General features: G+C 43.6%; 1 protein-coding gene across 2 annotated transcripts in view; it reads left to right on the top strand.

Annotated features, from left to right (window-relative positions):
• The window catches only part of IMPA1 (inositol monophosphatase 1), a 319,632-nt gene that overhangs the window by 113,927 nt on the left and 179,481 nt on the right, over positions 1–26,224 (top strand). For both annotated transcript variants that reach the window (XM_069621274.1, XM_069621273.1), the window contains one exon: positions 17,698–17,802. In XM_069621274.1, the coding sequence (XP_069477375.1) occupies positions 17,698–17,802 (105 nt within the window). The remainder of the gene's footprint in view (positions 1–17,697; positions 17,803–26,224) is intronic.

Raw genomic sequence — 26,224 nt, 5'->3', positions numbered from 1 at the left:
AGTTCTCACAAGGTTAGCCAGAGAAAGTAAAAGGGGAGCCCTAAAACAACCCTGTAACAAAACAGTTGTCAAAAGGCATAGAATTAAAAAGGCACTATGGAGAGTCTGACACCCATCAAAAGAGTAAAAGACTGAGTGTGGAAAAAGGTTCCCACTCACTGAGGTGTAGGGAAACTTAATGCACCAGTAAAGCAAAAAGTTCTGGGGTTAACACAGGTCAGGAAGATTTATCATTGCTATGAACATCTTACCTAACACCTACTTTGTTGCTTTTCAGTCAATTGCTTTTGAAACAATCAGAACTTATCTGATATAAAGTGGACTGTTTGCACTTCGTTCTTTCAATATATTCACGGGGTGTTATCTTTTAGAATATTCCAGGTGATGGTATCGCGTTTTCAATGCAATATGTGGATCATGCCAAGCCCCAGCTGTCTCAAAGGTCATCTGCTGGCACTACTCGCAGGATGGCTTTAATGTGTGACAATGTAGATTACTCATCCCCTTATGCATTTCCTTGTAAATGCCATCGTAACAGGAAAGCAAGGGGCAGCAGTGCTTTTAGCAGAGGGAGAGGGGGTTGTATAGGAAGAAGAATCACTCCCTGTTATCCTTTCCCTTTTGGGAAGAAGGCTATGTAGCCTGCCCCGGCTTCACCCAAAGGGGTCTATTTGAAAGGCTGCTTTTGTACCCCTCAGATGGCAGGTGTTTTACTTCCATCTGTTCTAGGGTGAATGTGACGTTCAACCTGAAGTGAAGAAGACAGAACAGCATTGTTCAAGGCTGCTCGCGCCATGAGCTCACCTTCATTGTTTGGACAGCAACATGGCACCTTGCGATGTGTGAAACTGCACACTAAATTATGCCAATGTTGTGGAACTGGCAGATTCATGCAACCTTATTTATCACACATGTACAAATTCAATTTTTTTAAAAGTCTGCAAGAAAAGGGTTTCTGGCTTTCAAAACAAACGTTTGGATAATTGCTACCGAAACAGTAGCAAAGGGACTGTTGGAGGATTTCTCAGCAAACTAAGTGAAAGGAAACTTAGGAATCTTAGTTTGCGGAGGTAACCACTGCCAAAAGTTAATTTGAATTTATTCCATCAACAGAGTACATTGAAAACTCACAAAAAGTTTCATAATATTTACTAAGTTTTCCATTAATTTTGTTGGAGAAAAGAAATCTCTGCTGAGGTTTTTCACAGCAATTGATCACTCTTTACTTTAGGTTTTCAACAGTTTTTGCTGATAACTCCTGCCTACTCTTTTTTTTTTTTTGACGGAATGTTTTTCAGCAAACTAAGTGAAAGCTTTAGTTTACTAGAATTTTGACAATTAAATTGAGGATTAAAAAATGCTAATTCGTTCATTTTCTTTGTTTCACAAGATGTGCAATGGGGTAAAAAAATCATATTTTTGCAAAGTGAAAAATTGTGAATCTCGCCCAAGTACACCAGTAAAATGCAAATTTGTTACACCGCTAGTAGCAACCACCTGCCCTCTTATTGATTGGCACCATAGTATTTATAAACTTTGGAGTTGCAGTTACACATTTGTTGTGAATTTTAGAAGATATCCTATATAGCACTGTGTTTTAACGGCTTACATACCAAGCCAAAACAATGTTATTTATGGATCAAAGGCATTCTTTGACGACACTGCAACAAACGCATACACAAGCTCTGAGGCCAGGTCTGCTTGATAATATATACAGCATGATTCAAATCAGGCTAGTTTGTTTAACACTTGCACAACTACATGAACAAATCAACAGTATTTGCTTGTTCTCAATAATAGCACTTTGTTCTTAAACTGATAGCGGTCAGTAATATCCTTTTTAAGAGCGTTTATTGTTTCACAATGTAATTCAAGGTTGAAAGGCCTGAAGCGAGATCCCATTATAACCAGGCAATGTTGTGATGCGTGAAGTGTATGTTTTTACATAGAAGCATACAGGACTTTGGAATATGTAAACATTAGCATCATGTCTAACCCTCTCATTAGAGAATCATTGTCCATTGTAAGGAACCTGATGTAGCCTAAGTCTGCATAGTCATTTTAATATCAGTGTATGTGGCTAAGGGCTAGAACGTTAATGTTCTTTTTACTCTTGTACATAACACTTCATTCTGAACCATAGGGAATGGTAAAATGTTGCTTCATGGTAGTACATGGTAGTACATATACACTTGCACATTTCACAAAAAGGGAAAGCAGGATTGGTTGCTAAGTACCATGTGATACCATGTGATTAAGATAAGGCTTGCTTCAACCATATTTAGTAAATCCTGAAATGGGTGGAGACACGTGGATGATAAGGTGAAGCAAGATCCACATACATATGGAGCAGAGAAGACAGGACTGGATTGGTAGAGATGGAGGCAGAAGCTATTTTGATAGAATTCACAGGGTAAATGTACTTCTGCACCTTGGTTCCAAATTGGGGTTATATTTTCCACTCTAAATGTATTTTTGTTTCTATATTTGTTGGAAGAGTTTGTCTTCAAAACCTGTGCTGCTCCTTATACTAGTTTGTGCCAGGATTTTTGACCCCCATTAATACATTGGTGGATTGGAGAGAGGATCCAAAACGTAGACTGGTACCAGTTTAAATGCATTTTTTATCCATGGCTTTAGATTGCTTTTTGAAATGGGCCTTTTAATAAGCATTGGGTTTTATAACGCGTAGCCATTCCTTTTTTGATAGGTTTCATAGTTTCTAAAAAAAATTCACATGGCTACTTGCTTGCCTATCCTGACTACACTAGTGTGATTGTCCTTCGTTTTAATGTGCTACATTTTAGATAACTATTGTCAAAGATTGGTAACCTGACCCTATCATGGAGGATGGGGACCCCCCCTCTTAGCCTGGGGTGGCAGGACTACCAGGGAGGAATCCAGTGCCAGTCCTACCTTCGAGGGGGATGGTGGCAGTTGGAAGGACCTCAATTCCAGCCCCCTGTCCATGTGCCAATTTATATATGTGCAGTACCAATTTGCATCCCTCCATGCCTCTGAATCTAGATTTTAGCCAGTCTAGAGAAACGTCAAACACAGTGGAACACCCACAAGACCGAATCAACAGCGCCCGAGCACTCTGATAGAGAACTAACTAAAAGAGAGCTGAAGGCCCTGCTCCCCTGTTGCAAATCCTGCACGAGCCGCATACATGCAGCTCCATGGGCAGGGAAGCAACAGAAGCAGCAACCAGAGCTCCTACATGGTGGTTACCAACACTGCATGCCAGCCTCAGCCCGCCCAATAATAAGACTGGTATGGCTCCCAAAGACCACCAGTCAAATGAAACAAAACCGACCCAAATAGAGACTGAAATTTCTTTAGGGGCAACCAGGCCAGACCCCCTAAAACAAACTTGGACACTGTACAAACCAAACCACTGTTGTTCCATTGTGGTACCGTACACAGGAAGGAGGTGTGGCTTAAGGCACTACATTAAAACGTTGTTCTTTGTACCACCACCCAGGAGAGGAAGAAAAGGCCTGGTTGGCCTGGGCCAGCAGACCAACCAGAGGAAAGGGAGGGAGTTAAAAGGAACCCCAGGAAGTTGTGGGTTGTTCAGGTGAGGTCGGAGGAGGAGGAGGAGGAAGGAGGAGGAGGAGGAGGTAGAGGAGGAGGAGGGGGGGAGGGAGGAGAAGTAGTAGTAGAAGGAGGAGTAGGCAGAACAAGATACCAGCTGAAGGAGGGATGGTGGAATGGATTGTGAAGGGATGGTGGAATGGACTGTGGAGTTTACTTTTGGAGCAGATTAGGCAATAGTTAGTGAGTGCAAGAGGTACTGCATTGTGAGTGTGAGAAAGAGTGGCAACTGGTTAGAGGATGGAGTAGTTCTGTGGGGAGGGAATAGTGGTGTAGAGGAGGGAGTAGTAATATCAAAGGGTAGAGGCAAGGCTTAGAAGGAGTGAAAAACATCAGAGGAGGAAAACAGCAGGTAGAAGAACAGGAGGTTGGGATAGTCGAAGGAGGAGTGCAGAAGGAGGGAAACATCAAAAAGTAAGAGGCAGTGGAGTACTTGGGTGTGATAGGAAGAAGACCGAATCAGCAAGAGTGCCTGAAAGGCATGGTAACGCCTGTCCCCGTACACTCTCAATGGCCCAAAAAGAGCCAAACGGTTACGTTTAACACTTGTATATTCTTGAAGTAGATAGTTGTAGTGCAAAGAGTTAGTAATTTGGTAATAGCATATTTTTAGCAAGCAAATTCAATCCGATTGTTAAATAAAGAAGAATTTCAATTAAAGAAAAAAATCCCAGCAGGTTCCTTTTGTTCTTCACAAATGTTCTTTTAATTGAAAAACAACACGTTTCGAGCTGATATGCACTTCATCAGGGGTTCATATATGTGAAGTTTAACTGTAATATAACAAAAAATGCTATCAAGCTAATAATAGCTTATCATGTGTTAGCTCTGTCTCTATACAAACGAGTTACAGAGGCATCTTAAGCTTGATAAATCACCTTAAAATTAAGAGAACTCCAGAGGTGTACCGCTCTCATGCAATGTGTGTGTAAGGTCCAATCTGTTGTTCAAATGTGTCTGTAACTCAAAGAAAAAATAGGATTCATAAAGATCCTATGGAGATTCATACTGATAACTCCCTCTCTTGCATTGTGACTCACTGTGGACGTATAGAGGAGATATGGAACAACTTCACCTTATCATTCATTAGAAGTAAGGAAAACATGGTTGGTGCGCGGGCACGTGTTATCTGCCATGGAGGGCGTACGATTCCAGCAATGTCCTGCCTGTGGAATGAGTGAAAAATAGTCTGAGGTAATGGTGTCTATCTTGTACGGTGTAAGTGCCAACTGCAGAGTAATATCTACAAAATAACTGCAAAATCACTTATTGTTCCGTCCGCCGCTGTGTGTGTAGCACAAAGTGGAAGTGTTACTATTGAATGCATTGCTAAGGCCAGTCGTTGATATAAACTAAACGGGCGTGTGACTTGGTGACATAATTGCACTCGTTTGTTCGAGGTCTATACATAAAAGGTGGAGAAAGAAAGATTCCACAAGGTTCAATCTGTAGTTAAGCCCAAATCGTAAAAGGTGATTCATGGTATGGAAAAAGTCTTCCATATAATCAGAGTAAGCGGATAAGCCAAACAAAGTAGAGAGAGAAAGGATGCACAAGTGTCTGTGAAAAATCGACCCGTAGTTAAGCCGAAATCACGATGGAGGGATACATGGTTTAAAATTAGTCTGCCATGTCATGGAAATGAGCATGGGGATACCAAGTCAAATGTGTAGTATATCTCTCAAAATCGGGACCATGCAAAGGGTTTTCCTCATGGTGTAGCTTGTGTGCTAGATGTCCCTCTCATAATGGTCTATAAAGTAAACCTCATGTGAGACAGGTAAATGAAGAGAATTCATAAAGAAATGCGTGTCATGTGGCGTATCTAGCTCATGGAATAGCATGCGTGCTACACAATCTCCCTTTCATAATCGTCCTCAAAATAGACGTCATGTGCAACAGGTCAATTGAGAGTATCCATATTATTACAAGGTCACTGATCAAGCTTGGGATGTTACACTAATGAGGTGACTTCATTCACAAGGACTGTAATGGCATTTATATATCACCAGTTATACTTTGCAGATTCTGAGGTTGCATGAAGGAAAAAGGTTAAACAGGTTCACAGGGCATGTGAGTATACTTAAACCTACCAATGAACTCTAGACAAGGCTTTCCCAGCAATAACAGTCTAAAAACAAGTTACAACCTATGAGGGACAGACTCCAACAAAAGTAGCAATGCAAGTCTCAACTGAGAAGAGCACAGCTAAAGACACTGAGGTACATACTGCAAGTCTAAACAGTAACTCTGGTTTGAAGAAGAGTGGTCCAGCTGGATTCTGTCCTGTTGCAGCGATGCAGATCCTGGGTTCCCAAGCCTCAGTCGTGGGGACAAAGGGAGGATGTCTGGAGGACCCCTTCTGCAGCAATTTGGAGGTCGTCGGCAGCCACAGGCTCTTTTCGGATCAGCAGCACTTTGCGGTTCAGCGCGTGGTAAACGGCAGCACCGTGGATATCGGAGACCGGTTCGGCTTCCTTCACTCCTTGAGTCCTGCACTCTGGTGAGGGGACTCGAGCTCTGGTTGTCTTGCTGCTGGAGGTTCCTTAGGAGACTCCTGGAGCTTCTGGCCAGATTGCAGACATTGCACTCGACTACAGATTTCTGACACTCGGTTCTTGCAGCAGCAAAGAAGTACAGCTAATCAGGGAGGATGGTCCAGTGGAGTTTGTCTCGGTTAGTTGGTCCCACTAACCCAAGGGAAGAAGTCGTCCCTTCTGGAGCTTCTCTTGTCGATCAGATAAAGGAGTTTCAACACAGCAGCAGGCCTTCATCCGGCAATTCAAAGGTCCAGGAGGATGCCGCAAGCTTCGTTCACCGTTTCTTCGTCAGGTGTTTCTCCCGTTGGTCGACTCTGACTCTAGTCCCAAAACCCTCGCTTTTTAAGCAGGTTCCTCCCATTCATGCACAGGCTAGGCTATCGCTCGAACAGCAGGGTGGCTGTCCTCAAAGGACAGACAGCCAGCCAGCCAATCAGGATTGGTTGCATTCATGCACTCCTAGAGACAAAGGACAGGGAAGTTTCAGGAACCTCCCTCACATCCTGCCTTTTCAGACACACTGGAGCCCGAAGTGGGTTTCAGGACTGAATTCCGCCAAAGCCAAAACAAACAAAGGGCTCAAACCTGGCTCAGCATGCAGCGTAAAATGCAAGAAAGACTTTCACAAACAGAAAATGGTGAAAAAAGAAGACTGGGCCATTTTGACAAAATGGTCACCCATGGGTGCTATACTGCAGCTGAGGATTAAGCCCATGGTAGGAAAGCACAATGGTAGGATAATTAAATCACTGCCACCAGCCCACCAGCCGTTTAAAGTAGTGAGGGTAACATAAAAAATGTTACATGAGAATGTAGGATAAGGGGCTACTAGGTAACCCCCCAGCACTCCACATAAGATGATGTGTGCTGGACCCACAAATGGAACAGGCAAGTAAAGTCAATTTCACTTAACTATTCTTGGGAACAGTAGTTCACCCAAGAAAATGTATTTAAACCATAGGAGAAATCTAAAGGATTTCTCTGTGACACTGAGCTGACGGTGCTGTGTGTCACCATACAAAAAGTAGATGCCTATGGTGTTGTCAGACTCCAAAAATAGTGGAAAGACGTAATCCAAATCAGGTCAAAACACATGAGGGAGAGAGGGAGAAAAAGGTCTCACTCACTCTAGGGTTGAAATTAAAAAGTTCCAAAGTCCAACAAAAGAGCTGGGGGCTCTAAGGTGGGAGGAATTTAGCAGTGAAATGAAAATTCTCCCTAACAGGGAGCTTTCCAGTTCAAGTTAAATGCACTGTTTCTTGTTAACAGTAACATATGGTCGTTCACTCTTCATATAAGTCTCTGTATGATATTCCTAAGGAGGTTATTTTGGGATATCCTTTGAGTACCTGACAAGAACGGGAGTCCTTCTGCCTACAGGGGGAATTTCCCCTGGTGAGGTCCAACTTGCCTCAACCCCTTTGGACCCCTTGCCTCGACCTCCCTAGCCTCAAAGGTGGGGGTTGGGGGGGGGGCTTTGGGGAGAAGGGACAAATTCCTGCAATTCATCACATTCACCTTTAGCATAAGTCAGAACTTGGACAGAAGCGGGGGTCAGTATTCTGCATGTACTAAGTTGGTGACATGGGATGCCTGGGCTAGGGTGGATTGGTGCTTTCTAGATGTGAGAGAGAGGGACAGTCCTTGGGCACCTGGCAATCTTGTAATAACAACCTGTCTCTAAGACTCCACTTTTCTGTCTGGCTGTCTGAGAATTTTAAGGGAATTTTTGTGTTCTGATTTATGAGTAGAAAGCGGCACTATATTGCAAGTCAAAATGCTGATTTGGGTGAGAAAAAAAACAGTATATTAAAGTTTGATGGCGTTTAATTTTGATCCTTTACACACCAGTAATACAAATTGATTCTGATATGTAATGGTGGTAAGGCCACAACAATTCTTCTTACGTACACTTGTGATCAGAGTTAGAAGCTTCTCTTGTCATAGAGTACAGAACTAATGCTCTCTGAAACCTTCAACCAGGTACAGAACCATCCGCTTCCCAATACCTGCTGCAGCCCCAGGAGCGCATTGGGTGGAAGTTGGGCTCTTGCGAGTGGTTTATGATGAAACTCTTGTCCAGGTGATCCCAGGAGCTTAACACCACAAATACAAATACTAAGATGGTGAAAGTCTGATACCCTGTGGTCAAAATGGGTTCATTCCTTGATGGGAGCATTTCTCAACTGAAGAGCCGACAGCTCCATCACAGAGCCTTGCAAGACCCCTGAAGGAACAGAAATAACCCTTCACTAGATAGTGATTAACACAATTGCAGAGCATGTGACATCTTCCAGTTCGATAAAATTAAGTCATTCGCTTCTTCCTAAAACTGCTGCATTGATTATTAAGGTGCACCCATAAATTAATTCACTGCATTCATACCTGCAGCCTTATTGTTAACCCATATCGGGAACGTTTAAATGGCATTGTTTGTATTGGTTATTCAAGCAATACAACTAGGTTTAGTAAAGCATCTGTAAAATATCAATTGTTAGTCAGTTGGCTTTGCAAAGTTTACATGGTGACTCTTGCTCATGTGTCGATGAACAACCTTTTCTGCTGCTGACTAACTGTGTTTAGTTGGGCGCATTCAGTTAATGCAGTTTTGCGACATAAGGTAGGGGAGAAGAGAGAATGGTAAGCCATTTATTTACTTTACCACTATTGATCTCAGCAAGGAACTCTGGAGTGTTGGAGATAAGGAAGTATGCTAAAAATAAGTGTCTGAGCATGTGCCCCTCACCTTTCACCAGAGATCTTTGTGACCTGCATGCCCTGATACTACACAACAAATATGCTGGATCCTTTGCCTTTGCCATTTCTTGTTTAAGATTCAAAAGTGTTAGGTAAGATTTTCATATCTCTGAAAAATCTTCCTGACCTGTGTCAACCCCAGAACCTTTTACTTTGAATAGGTAACTATTTTACCTTGTCCCTAGGTGAAGGGGAATCTTTTTCCCCTCTCACCTAGTATTTTACTCTTTTTATGGGTGACCTTTTTTATGTTCTCCATAGTGTATGGTTGAAGTTCTAGTTTCCTACAACTTTTGTGCTTCGGCTGGGTTACCCCTATGGGCTCCCTGTTAATTTCTCTTTCATGTACTTGGGTGAACTACAGTTCCCAAGTAGTAAAGAGGGATTTTCATCCACCTTTACATTTTGTATAAGTGAGCCAGCACACCCCACCTTATGTGGAATGCGTGGGGGATACAATGTATCCCCTTTTTTACTTACCTGTGACATTTTTTTTCCAATTACAAGTTTGCTTGAATAGCCGGTGGCAGTGGTTTTACCTTTATGACTTTTAGTCATTTTTACTCGCAGGCTGTTAATTCAACCTCGGTAAGTCACAGAAGGGCCACCATTCTTCTAAAATGGTGGGATCCTTCTTTTTTTCGCTATGTCTTGCTTGCTTGTAGTTTCTGAGGTCTTCCCCTGCCATTCTAGGTGGGAGCTTTGTCTTCGGCAGCAATCATTGCCCGCCCAGGCTCCAGAGTGTCTGGAAAGGCAGGAAGCGAGGGAGGAGTCCAAAACGTCATAGCCCTTTGTTTTCCACCTTGACTGAAAGGAATCAACTCCCAGTGAGGGGCTGGCTGTCTTGATTGGACAGCCAGACCGCCCCTTGCTGTAAAATGCAGGGAGAGAATGCTCATGTTGTCCTGTAGTTCCTGATAAAAACTCTGAACCTGGAAACTGCTGACAACTCGACCATTGGAAACAAATCTGAAGAGGAAGATGAAGAAACCGCAGCTGAGAAGATTTCCAGCGCCCGGAGAGCCTGCTGTGTAACAGAGCCTGCTGTAGCCCTTCCTTCCAATCAACCTGGGGACTCCGAAAACGATGACCCCGACCCAGAGACTGGTGAGATCCACTAAACTCAAGAAGACTGCAATACCCCAATACCCTGGGACCTCGAGCCATTGTGCGGTGCACAGTCTTTGTAATCGCGCTGAAACTTTGGTGGCATCCTGCTGGAACTCCAGAGACACGATTTCAGTCCTAAAAGTCCCCTCACCAGAGTGCTGGACCTTCCAAGTGACGAGATTCCATCAAGCGATATTCAGTCTTCTAGCTCCAGAAAAGGTCGCTGAAACCACAGAAGTGCATCCAGCCGTGAAGAAACTCTTGGCTGGAGACTTCGCTGTTGATCCTTGATTCAAAACTCCTTCCAGGGTCCTGTCTTCAGTCTTCATGACAAGGGATTTAGCGACCATGTTTTTGGCTGCAGATCCTGAAGTCTCCCCTGCTCCAACTCTTTTTCTGTGCTGAGGTACTGTATTGACTTGGGTATTACTTACATTAAGTTTCTTGTGATTCTTGTGTAGCTTTGGGGTGTTTCCTTTGATTGGGAGTCCTCTTGTCCAGTTCATCCAGGCCCACTGCTGGAATCCTTCTAGGGTGTCTTCTCGGAAGCCCCTGGACCCTCAACTAACTCTACTCTAAAGTGAAATACTTGTTTGAACAGTCTTCCGTAGGAATCCTGACCTGCCTGTTGGACACTAAACCCTAGTGACTTCCCCAACCCCCCACCATCTGCCACTGAGCACTCATGCTCCAAGAATAAGGGAAAGACTTATAAGGATTGGGCCTTTTGCCTAGAAAAGAGAATACATGTTTAAATGTTTACTTGCTAGGAAAAGAGTTAGTTGGTAACTGTAACGAGAGTGAACAGTTACAAAGGTTTGTACTTACCTTAGACATGTTCTGCCATTCTGAAAAGTATATGTAAAGTCTTACTTTCCTTAGAAATTGTTTTGCCATTCTAACAGAAGTAGATGTAAGGTTATTTTACTTATCTGTACATTGGCTGTGCCTCTTTCCCAAAAGTGATGCTGTTGGCTTCACTCAACTATGTGTAAGTTAACCAACTGGGTTTTTCTTTTTTTTTTTTTTATTACTTGGTTTAATTGTATAAAACAATTTTTACAAGGCAGATTTCCCTGGTAGAAAAAACGAAAAGGTTTTAGGTTCCCCATTGAAGTCTCTTTATACCAGTCCTTTTGAGTGGCTCCATCAGGTAAAAAAGAAAAAGTGAGTGAGTTTTAATGACCCATCCCCATCAGGTGAGTAAGCCAATACCTTGAAAAAAAACACCACCGCGATGACCCACGACATCTTTTCCCCACTCATCAACTGACACCACCATTCATGTTAATGTTAACGGATATTTGTACTGCGCACTATCACTACCGGAGTGGTCCCCTGGCGCTCTGGCGGCTCTGAAAAAGGGACAGGGGGGGGGCGACTTAGTGTGAATAAGCAGGAAAAGTGCAAGAGAGCAATGATGTGCTGTTGGCAGCATCAGCCCGGTGGGTCCGTTGGTTGGGCGTGGGGTGTTTTACGGTCGGTATTCGTAGTGTACTGTTGTTCAAGTCTATGTGTGGTTTGTTTTGTTGTTGCAGTGTAGTGAAGTTTATGCGGATTGCTGTGTTTTATGTTTGTGGTTGTGTTTTGGTTAGAGTTTGAAAGGTGTATGCACAGGGATGAAATTGTTAGTGGATTGGTTAGTTGGTATTGCTGTCCTTGCAATTGTGCCTAGGTGTGATGCTTGCTATCATTCACTATTCCATCTGAGTTTGGCCCTTGCTAATCTTCAATATTCTGTCCAGATGCGAGGCAGGCCAGTGATAACGATTCCATCCAAGTGTGGCACTTGTCACATGCTACCATTCACATTTCTATCTAGATGCGATGGAAGCTAAAGTTAAGAATTCCACCCAAGTGTGGCACATGCTAACATTCACATTTCTATCTAGATGTGACAGACGGAATTCTTAACTTTAGCTTCTAAGTGTGGCACATGCTAACATTAATAATCCTGAATGTTAGCAATTCATAATCCATTCATCTTCGTCATAGAAGTGCAAGCTTCTGAACAAGTGCCCTAGGTGTGCTGAGCGGGGGGCTGACACCCCAGAGCAGTACAGCAGTAGATGTTTAATAGTTTCCATCTCCTCCGGAAGCTGACAACTGGGTTTTTACTTCCCCTGACTTTCTGTTTGCCTGTCCAGAATAAGTCTGCCTTAGGTTATACCTACCTTTAAGTTACTGATAGTTCCTTTAAAAAGTATATAGGTTTTACTTACCTTGAATAGCTGTGTGCTATACTTGATAAGTTACAAGGCAGACCAAGGTTAGTGAAAACCCTCTGTGTCTTCCCAAAATAAGTAGAGTGAATAAGCAGGAAAAGTGCAAGAGAGCAATGATGTGCTGTTGGCAGCCTCAGCCCGGTGGGTCCGTTGGTTGGGCGTGGGGTGTTTTACGGTCGGTATTCGTAGTGTACTGTTGTTCAAGTCTATGTGTGGTTTGTTTTGTTGTTGCAGTGTAGTGAAGTTTATGCGGATTGCTGTGTTTTATGTTTGTGGTTGTGTTTTGGTTAGAGTTTGAAAGGTGTATGCAGAGGGATGAAATTGTTAGTGGATTGGTTAGTTGGTATTGCTGTCCTTGCAATTGTGCCTAGGTGTGATGCTTGCTATCATTCACTATTCCATCTTCCCAAAATAAGTAGAGTTATTGCTTATCTCAATCTGTGTTCTACTGATCTTAATAAACAGCTGTAATAGTATATCACATCCTTAGGTTTTACCTGCCTACAATATCTGTGTGCCATTCTTGAAAGGTGTTCTTAGGTGTAGCTGACCTTGGCCTGCCTGGTGCATCCTAAATTAGTATAAAGACTTCTTGCTTATCTTAAGAGACTGTTAGGTAAGATTTTGTAAAGTCCAACCGGTGTAGGACTTCACAAGACCTATGTCTTGGTATTAGAGACCCTACTCTTAATATAGACCTGTATTACAGTGGCTGAGCAGCTTATCTTAGAAGGGGTAATGTGAGCTATAGAGCAGTACAGGTGAAATCAGTCAACACAACGATCCAAGTAAACACTTACACACTTAGAGTTATATTAAATTATTTATTTATATATATATACACAAAGCACATTTTATTGCACTAAAGTATCAACTAACAATAACATTTAATCAAATATGGAATCAAGTTATTTAAGCAACAGTAAGGCAGGTGAGTGATTTATTTTTGTACTATGCAGTTCCAGCACACAGTGTGACATCAATCAAGGTCAGTATTAGCACTTATGGTTCACTTCACCATTACAATATTGAGTTTTTGGAAGGGAAAAGTTATGGAGTAAGATATAACAAACTTTAGCAACTGTTACAATAGTCTTTTCTCCCAGAGGGATGTAGGTAGTCTTTTTCCCAGCAATAAGAGTGTCAAACAATTAAAACCTTTGGGGGAACACGCACTGCGAAAGCCCATAGGGTTCCTTTAGGAAATCAAAGGGAGCATATCTGATGGTATACAGGCTGTGAAGGAGTTGAGGTCAACTTGCAAGGATTGAAAGGGGCACATCCCAATCCAGGAAGCACAAAAAATGTCAAAAGTTAATTCAACCCCAAGCCTCACAGTACCTTTGAAATGAAGATGATGTTCCAGCTGACTTCCTTCCTGATGTAGCGATGCAGACCCTTGTTCCTGCTCCTTGGTCGTGGTGACGAAAGGGGGGACTTCTGGCGGGCTTCCGCAGCAGCACTCTGGAGTGGGACTCGGCAGCAATGGATTTCACTTGATTCAGCAGCTCTTGGTGGTTTTGGCGCCTTTTTCTCAGCGCCAAAGAGAAACCAATATCCCCAGTTGGATTTTCATCAGTCCCTCGGACTCTGGTGAGGGAACTCTTGATGAAGATTTTCTGCTTCTGTAGACTACCACGGATGCCGGATTCGCTTTTCGGAAGGTGATGCACTCAATGATGGTCCAGGTCCCCCGGGTATTGGGATTCTGCAGCCCAGTAAGGTCGCAGCATCGGGGATGAGCCAAAATAAAGCGGGTCTCAAGGCGAGTTGGTCCAACCAGCCCAAGGGAGAAAGTTTTCCTTGGCGGATTGTCGATGTGAAAATGGGGACAACACAGCTTCAAGAGGCTTCACCTGTGCTTTTGCTATCCTGCAAGGTGCTGCTGGAGCTTCTCCCCATCCACTTCTTTGGTTTTCTTGTTGCAGTGGTCAACTCTGCCTGTAGTCCCAATATGCTCACCTTTTTTATGCAGAATTTCATTCATTCACAGCCCTACAGCTGTCAAACACGCGGGGGGGGATTGCCCCCTAGGACAGTCACCCACCCAGTTGGAACTGCTTTCTGCCAGGCATGCCTACATACAAAGGGCAGAGAAGGTTTGGGCTCCTCCCTCAGGTCCTGCCTTCACAGACACACTGGAGCCTGGGTGGGGCACTAAGACTGAAGCCCGCCAAAGGCAAAACACACAAAGGACTCAAAGCCTAGAAGGAACTAACAAACAAGAAATGGCGAATAAAGAAGACAAGGGCCATTTTGGAAAAATGGTCACCCATGGGTGCTGCACCGCAGCTAAGAAATCAACCTGCTAGTGCCCTGCACAAAAGATAGTAAAATGTAACCACTGCCACCAGCCATCCAAGTTACTTAGTGTAACAAACAGTTACATGAGAAGTGGGATATGGAGTTACTATGTAACCCTCCAGTACTCCACATAAGGTGGGGTGTACTGGACCCACAAAGAAAAAGGTAAGTAAAATTAAAGTTATCCTACTATTCTTTGGAACTGTAGTTCTCACAAGAAATGTTTTTTAAACCTAAAGAAGTCCAGGGGTGTCCTCTGTGACACTGCACAGAGAGTGCTGTGTGTCACCATGCAAAACGCAGATGCCTGTGAAGTTTACCAGACTACATTAAACAATCAGAATAAAAAAATCCCAGTCAGAGAGAAATACATGGGTGAGTGGCAAAAGGCTCCACTCACTTAGGAGGTAGAAAAATAAAAAAATGTCCCAGATTCCAGCAAGAGTGCGGGGATCTCTAAGGTTAAAGGGAATTAGCACAGAAACTGAACATTCATCCTAACAACTGTGTTCCACTGAACTGAAAAGCAACTGTAATTGTTAAATACACCCCATGGTTTACTTGCCTAGTATAACTGTGTTATCATAAATGCAGTTATACCTTTAGACTGTTCCTTGAATGAGTGTTCCACTATTCAGAAAAGTATACTTGTAGGGTGGTTTTACTAAGTGGGTTCTTTACAGAGCGTCACTGCATAACTGACAGGGTCTACTACCCTTGTATTACTAAAATAACTCCAAAAGTAACTAATGGTTTTACTCCTCATGAATAGGTGTGGCCTATACTAAAAGTGTTTGATAAGGTCTGACTTCCCTAGAATTACTGTTAGTATTCTGAATTCGGTCTATGCTTTGGTCTGTGAACTTTAAAGCATAGTGTTGTGTTTTATAGTGTGTTTATATGTTAGGTGATAGTACATATTTACCCAAGATTCTCTTGGTCCACTTATAGTTAAAGAAACCCTTTATTTTTACAATACATAGTGTATCAGTGTTTCTTTGGACCATATGTATAATGCAGTGCCATTGTACTGATGCTACAGTCCTCTCCTGATCCTACGATAGCCTGGCTGCTCTGTATACACTACCATGAACTCAGCTGGTACAGCCTTATACTAAGAGTGGAGACTTGTACTGTCTCAGTTGAATGGTTTTACTAAGCCCTTAGTTGCACTTCAGAAAAACTGTCCTAATGGTTACAGAGGTGAACTTCCTTATCATAGGACGGTTCTAGTACGATCACGAAAAGTAAACAATTGGTATGTGAAAGTACATTTGAACGATTCTCTAAATTGAAATAGGCAGTCGCAGCAAGGTTTTTTTATATTCGCGCTCTAACCTTTCTTGGGCTTGTTTGGTGTATCAGCCACATTTTATGACCCCTTGCTATAGCAGCATGCATTTGACTCTAATATTGCCTGAATGCACACATTAACGGGGTTCCCCACGGTTCAATATCTACACCTTGGTTATACTTATGTTAAACCTTTGGATGATCGAGTAGAGCCTTTCACCAGCAGCTTCCAATTACATGCTGACGATTTTGCAAATGCTCCTGGATATCCCATTCGCAGGCAATCCTTGTATCAATTAAAGTCAGCTGGTGATATTAGCTGAGGATTGGTGAAGTGACTACAAGTACGACATGAACACTGAAAAACCTGAGGAGTAATGCCCCAGGAAGCATTCTGTTTTCTTGTCCGCCTGCTATGGGTATCCCTCAGACACCAGTCTAAAATGGCAACATCGGGCTGTTATTTAATAACCAAACAAAGGAATATCGCTGCCCAGGAAACACATTTTGCCTCTTATCAGAAAAATCAGCCCATTCTTGGAGATGCCAAAAATGATTGAACAAATACTCTTATGTCCAGGTTGAATACCGTGACTCCTTTTTATATGGGCATGAGCACAAGGTACAGCCGCAAACTACACCTACTTCAAAATAAGTCAATTCTAATGATCTTTCCTTTGAAGCCACAAGACTCAGTACATGCTACTCATACCACAACTCAAGTGTTAATAATTATATACCTAAAAAGAAGCTTTGCTAGACCCCATTCAGCCTCCTTATCACTCAGTCTTGCAAAAAGAACAGATTCAGGGGTAGTTCCTTGGCTCTTTTTGGCACCAAAAACTAGAACTCTACTTCTGAAAATCAAACTAAATCCATCGCTCCTCAGATTCACCAAAAAATGGAAAGCCTATTTTTTTTTTCTTCTTTCTAGACAATTGAGTGAATCAGTAATTTCTTATCTGGACTCCTTTTATACATTTAGTGCAAGAACCCATCCCAGCAAAGTCTTTCATCTTGAACACAGAGGGCTGGTCCTGTACTACCGCCTGGGTTGTCGGTTCTACAATCCTAGTGGTTTGACATTTTTTGTTTTTTCTTTGCAAAGAATTTACAGTTCACCTTTGTGATTGTTGATCTGCTTTCTGCATTTTGTACTTTTCTTGCCTGTATTGGCACCTACAACTGTTCCACTCCACATGCACACATCAAAAACCTTTTGTATGTCTGAACATTTTACCTTACACAAATGTATCAATGTATATGTGCAGGAGTTCTAGTACTTCAAAACAATTTGTTGCAATTTGGCACTTTGCAAAACATCTACATAATATTTGTGTTTTATTTAAAGTAGAACTTTAGAAAGACCCCAATTGAAGGCCTTGCTTTTGGGTACCTCACTTGCCCTCACTGTCTCCAATGTGATCAATATCAAAGTTTACAATTTTGAGTCTTTTCGGTGTGTTCATATTTGAGTAGAAAACATTAAATCTGTGTTGATTATTCTGCAACCCTTGCTTCTGGAAACCATGGTTGGTGTTTGTACACTTTTTTGTTGTGTGACACATATAGGGATGCCGAGTGTCCTTGTGCCTTAGAAGGTGCAGTGTTCAAAGTAATGTTGCTAGAAATTCCGGACTAACAGAACGTTTTTAATTTTACCTGTGGCTACTTAGCAGCTATGCAGATGGAAATTGAACACGAATACAAAAGTATATTATGAAACCCATTGTTCGTTAAACTTACATTTATTTGAATGCTTTGTCTATGCTGCTTTCAGAATGCTGCTGTGTACTAACTGTAGTGTTGCTCATAGGTTTTTAAGGTTATGCATAGGTTATAATTTGGCATGTTAATGTCTGTTTCAGCTTCATCGGGGAAGAATCTGTTGCAGCGGGTGCAGGAAGCACCCTATCTGATAATCCAACTTGGATCATTGACCCTATTGATGGGACCACAAACTTTGTGCACAGGTGCCAATTTACATACAAACCTTTATCTATTTCGTTTAAAGGACTCTGCTCAAAATGCAATTATGACACTGAAGAATTAAAACCAATTTTTTCCAGTAAATGTAATTAACTTTTGTAGGAATTAAAACAACTCCAGTGAACATACAACATTTAATTACACTGAGACAGTTCCAGAACCTGTAAACTCTAGCCATGCCTTTTATTAATCTCAGAAATGATCTGTACTCGTACAGGGGCAAGGTCAGCCATCCAAGTTATCCTTGAGACACTACATCACCACTTCACCCCTTTAATTGCTTGCGTTAATGGAGTACAACTCGGAGTAAGCAAGATAACTGCTTCATTTCCTGTACATTTCGAGGAATAGATCCCGGATTTGTTTAAAATTCTGCCACCTTGCTTCTCATTTTGTATGTGACTTTCTCCACTGACACCTCGTGAGTCATATTAGTGATCCATTCCTGCATGGCAGTCTCTCGTTTGATTTCCAGTTGCTTGCAGTTAGTATTTTAGTGACGTTTCTTGTTCTTGTGTTCTACTTTCTCTCTTACCCTTTGGTCACTGGGACAACTCTTTGGATGTTGTGCCTTATCCCCCAAGAGGAGCCCCTTCCCATGTGGTGAGGGAGGTGAGGCAGCTACCTGATAGTCCCACTGGGGGTGGTACTCCGTGGGTGGATCCTATGGGGAGGGATCCCCTATGGGACTAGGGACGGCTGTGCGGGAAGTACGCAATATGTCGAAAACATATCCCAACCTCCCTCATCCTCCTACCCTATACAGGGTCCCATAATAACCACACACTCCCATGTACTTGTGTAGGGTAGATGATTTTGACTCGCTAAAAAGTACTCGGATGAGGAAGAGTAGGGACTATCTATGTGAGTCTTATGTGGAAACTGGGACAATGCAGATTACAAGTAACCCATTTGAGAACATCAATATTGAGATGAAGAGGTGCAGAGTAATAAAGAATACCCTGTGGAAACCAAGTATAACATTCTAGTCAATACGGACAATCTGTAAATCAGTGGAACATAAAAAAGGAAGAAGGACTAAAGCAAAGACTGAGCCCTTTCTCGAGAGGAGCATAGAGCAAGGAAGCTGTGCCATGCAAGAGGCGTCCCTTTTCGGTCAGCAGACAGACCGGAGGGCTGGAAAGAAGGAAAGCCAGGTGGAAGGAAGCCACCGAACGGAGCACACATGGAGAGAGTCTCCAGCCACCCAGCCTTCCCTGCTGCTGAGCCGCTGCAGCCAGCAAGGAACCTGCAAGAGAGCGCTGGACCGAATGGAGCAGCAGAAGCATTTTGTGCAGTCGGAGAAGCCAGGTGGAATGAAGCCACAGAGCCCTGCAGATGTGGAGGGAGCCTCCTGCCGCCCAGCCTTCACCACTGCAGAGCCGCCGAAGGCAGTGAGGATCCTGCAGGAATGAGCGAGAAGGCGGGAGACTGAATGGAGCAGCCAGAGCACTTGGATGGACGGAGAAGACCCAGCAACAAACCCGAGGTACCAGGGTTGTTGGGGGAAGCCAGAAGGGCATGGGATGCCCAAGAACCAGGGTCTGGGACCCATTCAGAAATACAGAGATTGCCTTAAGTAAACAGAGCCAAGTAAATACCTGCCAGGGTAGTGAACCAGGTATACCAGCGACAACCTGTAAAGAATCAAGAGGGGTCTGGGACCCACCATCAAGGGATAACAAGATCCCTAACTCCCTCCTTTGTCACAGTACCTGGCAGGCTAGTGAACCAGGGCTGCTAGGCAAAACCCCAATTGTGAACACTGAAAGAAACCTGAGAAGGGCCAGGGGAAGGGATCCATTTCCCTGGCACTGTGAGAAACCTGAGATAGACCGAGGGAAAGGGAGCCCTTCCACCTGGCACTGACATTGTGAAAACAAGACCATACTTGGCAGCCTAATGAACCAAGTTGGTCCAAGCCTGGGGAAGGGAGTCAAACTGGAACTTTCGGTTGTATCTGCGAAAGGGAATGCGATCTGGGGAATGGAGTCATTCTCTCAGGAAATAGTCCCTCCATAGCACAAGCACCATAGACCAAGAAAGAGAGCCACTCTTCTGCATTAAGGGGACTCCCCAATTATTTAGTTTAGTTATGTGTAAGGGAAGGAAATAGGGTTTTGACACAGGAAAGTAGTTTATTTTTAGTGACTGACATTCTGACACAACCTTCGTATTTAGTTGAGGTAGGGAAACCCTTCTTGGAGTTAGGGAAAGTTAGGGGTTTCTCTTTTATTTTCCTACAATAAAAGTATTTGCCCAAAAACATGGCACCTGTGTTTGTCTCCTCCTTGCACACCCTTACACCACCAATGTCTGTCTTATGTCACCCAGCATTTGCATGCGTGGGCTGGCGAGAGCATGTGTCCAATGACAAAGTCCTTCCGAACAAGCAATTCACTCCAGTGTCAGACAGATTTATTTATTTAAAAATTTTTATAAAGCATTACACGCCCATGGTCCTCAGAGCGCACAAATAATAAACACACGTTCAGCAAAGAGCCACCAGTTCACATGGGGGCAAAGCTGTGTGGTCAAGCAATGCGGAAGAAGAAAATCTGCTGAGTTGAAGAGAATGTCTTCTTGAAAACTTCCAAGGTGGAGATGGATTTCAGGGCGTATGGGAGGGCGTTCCATTCTTGAGGTGCATGCTTGGCCAATCCATGAATTGCCCTGACAGCACCATTCTGCGTAGTCTGTAAGCAGGAAAGGTTGGATTGAGATGTGCCGATGAGCAGGTTCTTACAGTAGTCCAACCTTGAGTGGGCTAATGCGGTGGCTAGAACGGATCTGTTTTTTTGTGGTGAGATGGGGCCTAATCTGATGGAGTAGTTTGTTTGGGGAGTTTTCCTAAAGTCCTACTGGTAGTAAGACTTTAGCAAGCTATGCCAGTGGTTTGTAGATCTCCAACTCTTAGTATCAGTCTGTACTAACTCGGGACCTTGGTAGAGCGGCAGAGCAGTCAGGCTTATCTGAAGAGGAAGATCTGAGCTGCAGGTAAGTACACAGAAATTTAGCTAGACATGCACATCAAAGAAACTTACACTAATAATTTATATAAAATTATATATTTATTATATATACACCAGAATCACTTTAAATACTTTAGACGTTCACTTTTGTGTTTGTTTGTGGTTACATTTGTTGCAAAATTAGAATGGGGAAAAGACCATGTTATTGTATTATCAGTTATTACGCGAACCTTTGGTTTTTAACATTTCATACAGTAATACATTTACTCTGCAAACACATACATTAAAGTCACTTTAAGGCAGGAACATGGTTTGTTAGTGTAACATTAGCTTGGTTCCAGTTTCTAGAGAGGGCTTCTTCGCATAGCAAGTCTTTGAAGTCCAAAAATGCAACCTTAGCCACAGGCAGTTCAGAGAGGGCTCAAAGTCTTGACAAGCAGCAGAATACGAAGAGTTCCAGAGGATTTCTTCCAGTCTCTGGTGTTATAGAAGCAGCAAGTTAACCACTAACAAGGGAGACCTGTAAAAGGACTTGATGAAGGGACACAAGCAGTGGCTTGGGTCTGAGGTAAGAGGGGGTGGTCCTGGACATCTCTGGGTGCATTCCAATGCTCTGGAGCGGCCTCTTGGAATCAGGTAAGCAATACCTTTTCCCCCACAGTACCTTATGTTTGAAGAAAATGTTCATGCTGGATGCTCCACGATGTTGTAGCTCTACACCTGACCTCTGGATTCCTTGGTCTGACGACTGAAGGCAGGACAATGGACAAGATCTTTCCACAGCAGTCTCGAGGGAGGCCCTGTGGCATGACTTTCAGCAACTTCCTGGTTCACTCTGCGGTTTTGGTGCCTTTTCAGACCATCCACCTTATGGCGATTTTGCGATTTGCAAAAAAATCGCAATATTTGCCATTTCCCGCAATTGCCGCTATAAATCATTAAATGAGCGCAAAAAAGACACGTTAGCTTAGTGTGTCTTTTTTCGCGCTCATTTAATGATTTAGAGCGAACACAGCTGGCTGCTGATTGCAGCAGCTTGAGGGTTAACACCTCGGCTCTGCGTTGCAGGCCCAGGATTGGGGGAGGGTCACGCAGGCCTGGGAGATGCACAGCATTTGGCTGTGACCCCAGGCACCTCCAAGGCTCATTGAGTGCCCGAGCTGACAGTTGGTGAAGCTAGCCAGGTAAGCACTGGCCTGTCCACTCATCTGCCCCCAACTCAGAGCACCCAAAGAGGCCACTGGACTGTTTTCATTCCCGGCGCTCGACATGAAAGTAAATTACTTTCCTGTCGAGCGCCGGAAAAGAAAGCATAAACTTAATGCTTCCTGATGCTCGTCTACAATTGGTATCATGCAGCCCAGCCTCAAGGTAGGGCTGCATGATACCAATTGAAGACTCTCGTAGCTGTATTAATTTCAAATTGCTTTACAATTGGTATCATGGGCTGCATGATACCAATTGTAAAGCAATTTGAAAATGAATACAGCTAGGAGCGTTTGTATCATGCAGCCCAGCCTTGAATCAAGGCTGGGCTGCATGATGCCAATTGAAGACTCTCATAGCTGTATTCGTTTCAAATTGCTTTACAATAATTGTAAAGCAATGTGAAACGAATACAGCTACGAGCGTATGTATCATGCAGCCCAGCCTTGAATCAAGGCTGGGCTGTATGACACCAATTATGCACAAAATTAGGTGTTAAAATTTATGAAAGGCAAATGCCATTCGTCCTGTGCAATTTTGGTGGTTATGCAAAGCCAATTTAATGATATATGCATATTTCACCTTGATATGCTAATTTCTGATGACATCACATGCCATTGCATTTGTTAATGAGTTCCCTCCCCCACTTTAATTTATAGGACTTGACCCCTGGTAGTGTTGTGATGTTTCATTTCTGTTTGTGGGTGTGTTTAGTCACCATGTGGGGGTGGCATAACCAAGGAATTATGACCACCCAAGAGAGTTCATTGTTTGGCTAGGTATTATGGGCTTGCAGTTACTGCCACTGCATTGCCCCTGTGTCTTGGCCTCATGGATTCCTTCCATGGAGAAGTGTAGAGTTGTTCCCCCTCTCTCCTGGGGTCATAGGACAAGCGAAAAGCAAACCTATGGGCTTCAACCAGGGTTACACTTTTGAATTCAAGCCTATCTGTTTATTTGCTTTCCACTTGTCTGCTGGAAGTAGTGGCAAGGCACCATTTCCTTGGAGCTCATCAGGCTGTATCCCCCTTCCCTCACCACAATCCAAAATGTTAGGCTGTGGTGACTCGACCTGGCTGTCCTACAGAGCGCAGCCAGACAGAACACATTTTGTTCCTCACTAACAAAAGCCTTGCAATTACTTGGTTTTAGGCTAAAAAAGATGTTAAATGATATATTTTTCAACGTTAGAAAATGCCGCAAAAAACGCAGTTGGGTGCCGCAATTTTTTTCTTTTTTGTGCCGCAATATTTTCCATTTTATGCCGCAATTTTCTGGAGGGTCTGCCTTTTCTGCAGCACCAACAAAGGACACAGATTGTTCTGGATCAATCTCCTTTGCTTCCTGCAGTCCCTCACTCTGCTGAGGTTGTCTGGACGAGTTGGATTGGCTCTCTAGAGGGTCCTTATGGGTTCAGCAAAGATTTGGGTGGATTCAGCCTTTCCACGATGATGCACTCGAAATGGAAACTTCTAGGACCTCGGAAGATGCAAGAAAATGTTCCTCTTTTAATGAAATAGAACTCTACCTTGCTGTGCTTATACCTTGGATCCCTCTTCTGATTTCCCATGTTCTGTTTTTTGTCAGTTCCCCAGCGCTCTCATGCCTCAGGGCCTTTTGTTCAGTGCTATAGAAATAAATTAAATTTAAAAAAAATGTCTCCAGTCAAAGTTCGTTTTGGGACTGGTTGTTCCCACCAGCCAAAGGGTAGGAGCCATCCTCTTCGGAGCTCCTCTGTCGCTTGGATAACGGGGCCAGGGCAGCAGTGGTCGCTTCAGTGTTGCAAAGGGTCTGCAGGCATCTCTGGTCATCTTCTTCGGTTGCTTGAACTTCCAGTGGTCAACTTGCTTTTCACTTCAGAAGCCTCACCTTTTATACAGTTCCAGCACACACTCTTCTGCAATCTCTCTCAGGATTTTACAGAAAGGGGCGTTTGGATGTCCAATCAGGACAGCCACACTCCCTGTGGGAGCTGGCCCTATTCAGGCACTCTGACGGACAACGGACAGGGGTGGGGGGGTGCAAGATCTTTCCCCCCACTACCTGCCTTTCCATCCACTACTCAGGCACTTTCTAAGGAAAGTAAGACTTTACATATTTGTTTCAGAATGGTAGAACATTTGAATGGCAGAACATATCTAAGGTAAGTAAACACTTTTGTAACTGTTCACTCTCCGAGTTAGTTACCATCTAGCTCTTTACAAGTAAGTAAACGTTTAAACATATATTTTCTTTTCTAGGCAAAAGGCCCAATCCTTGTATGTCTTTCCCTTATTCTTTGAGCATGAGTGTTCTCAGTGGCAGAAAGGGGGGTCATTAGGGTCTAGTATCCAACAGGCAGGTCAGGATAGGTTCTTAAGTAGCAAGAGTCAGAGTTCCTAAGAAAGACTGTTCAAACAAGTAAGTAGTTCACTTAGTTGAGGGTCCACGGACTTCTGAGAAGAAACCCTAGGAGGATTCCGCAGAGGGCCTGGGTGAACTGGATGAGTGGCCTCCCAATCACAGAAACACCCCAAAGCTACACAGTAATCCCAACAGACTCAAGGTAAGTAATACTGAAGACAACACAGTACCTCACCACAGAAGAAGAGTTTGCAGCAGGAGGACCTCAGGATCTGCAGCCAATAACCCGGCCGCTGAATTCCTTGTCGCGAAGACTGAAGACAGGACCCTGGAAGGACTTTTGAAGCAAGGATCAACAGGGAAGGCTTCAGTCAAGAGTTTGTTTTCGCGCCTGGATGCGGTTCTGTGGTTTTGGCACCCTTTTCAGGAGTCAGAAAAAGACTGAATATTACTGGTCAGATTCTCGTTGTTTACATGGTCCAGTACTCTGGTGAGGGGACATTTCAGACTCGATTAGTGTCTCTCGAGTTCAGCAGGATGCCACCAAAGTTTCATCTCAATTCGGAAGACTGTGCGCCGCACAATGTCTCGAGGTCCCAGGTTATTGGGGTATTGTAGCCCAACAAGGTCTCTGCACGGCGTGGCATGGCTCGAAAGGCAGGTATTGAGTCTAGTGAATCTCATCAAGCTCTGGGTCAGGGTCATCGTTTCGTAGTGCCCAGGTCGATTGGAAGGAAGTGTAGCAGCAGGCTCTGGTTACGCAGCAGGCTCTCCGGTCGCTGGAATTAATTTCTGCTGTGGGTTCTTCTATCTTCAGATTTGGTTCCAGTGGTCGACTTGTCAGCAGATTCCAGGTTCGGAGTGTTTATCTGTAACTACAGCACAACTTCAGCATTCTCTCAATGCATTTTACAACTAGAGGTAGTCTGGTTGTCCAATCAGCCAGCCCCCTTCTTGGAGTTATCCCCTTTCAGGCAAGATGGAAGACAAAGGGCTACAGAGTTGTTTTATCCTTCCTCGCTTCCTGCCTTCTCAGACACTATGGAGTCTTGGCGAGAAATCCAAGGGATTCCTGCTGAAGATAAAATTCACACAAAGGAATTTCCCACCCTGGATGTCAGGAGAAGGATCAAGAAAGGACAAGGAACACTAAAATGGCAAAAAAAGAGGACCAGAGCCATTTTGGTAACGCGGTCACCCATGGGTGCCTTTTCCTGGGCTGTGAAAACAACTCGTGGTAAAGGTGCACAGAATTAGTAAAAAGGTTCACTGCCAGCACCCATCAACGGTAAGCTTGTCCCTGTAACAGAAAGGGTACAGTTAGAATGAGAAAAAGGGATCCATTGTATCTCCCCAGCACTCCACATAAGGTGTTGTGTGCTGGTTTCACCTAATAAAATGTAAAGGGGATCCAAAGATCCTTTCTACCCTTGGGAACTGTAGCTCTCACAAGGTTAACCAGAGAAAGTGAAAAAGGGATAGTCCCAAGGGCAACTGTTGCCTGGAGCCTACTCCGTCGATCCCTGCTGAAAAAGCCCTTCCAGTCTCCTGTCTTCGGGCTTCATGACAAGGAATGCAGCGCCTGGGTTTTTGGCTACACACCCTGAAGTCTCTCCTATGGCATCCTCTTCAGGGCTGAGTAAACGATGTGAAGATCTTCTTGTCTAGTGCCTTCCCCATGATCCCTGCTGCAAAAGTCCCTCCAGAAGTCCATACTCAAATCTTCATGATAAAGGAATTCGACCACAGGTTTTTTGGCTGCAGATCCTGACATCTTCTTGCTGGAACTTTTCTTCTGTGCTAAGGTACTGCACTGGCTTGGCTATTTACTTACCTCAAGCTGTTGTGATTTCTGTTAAGGTTTGGGGTGTTTCCTGTAATTGGG

Source organism: Ambystoma mexicanum, chromosome 5q (assembly GCF_040938575.1).
Source record: "Ambystoma mexicanum isolate Mex_15411 chromosome 5q, UKY_AmexF1_1, whole genome shotgun sequence".
In the NCBI taxonomy this organism is placed as follows: Eukaryota; Metazoa; Chordata; class Amphibia; order Caudata; family Ambystomatidae; genus Ambystoma; species Ambystoma mexicanum.
The sequence above is the reverse complement of the archived record's forward strand: the minus strand, read 5'-3'. Positions and strand labels throughout refer to the sequence as shown.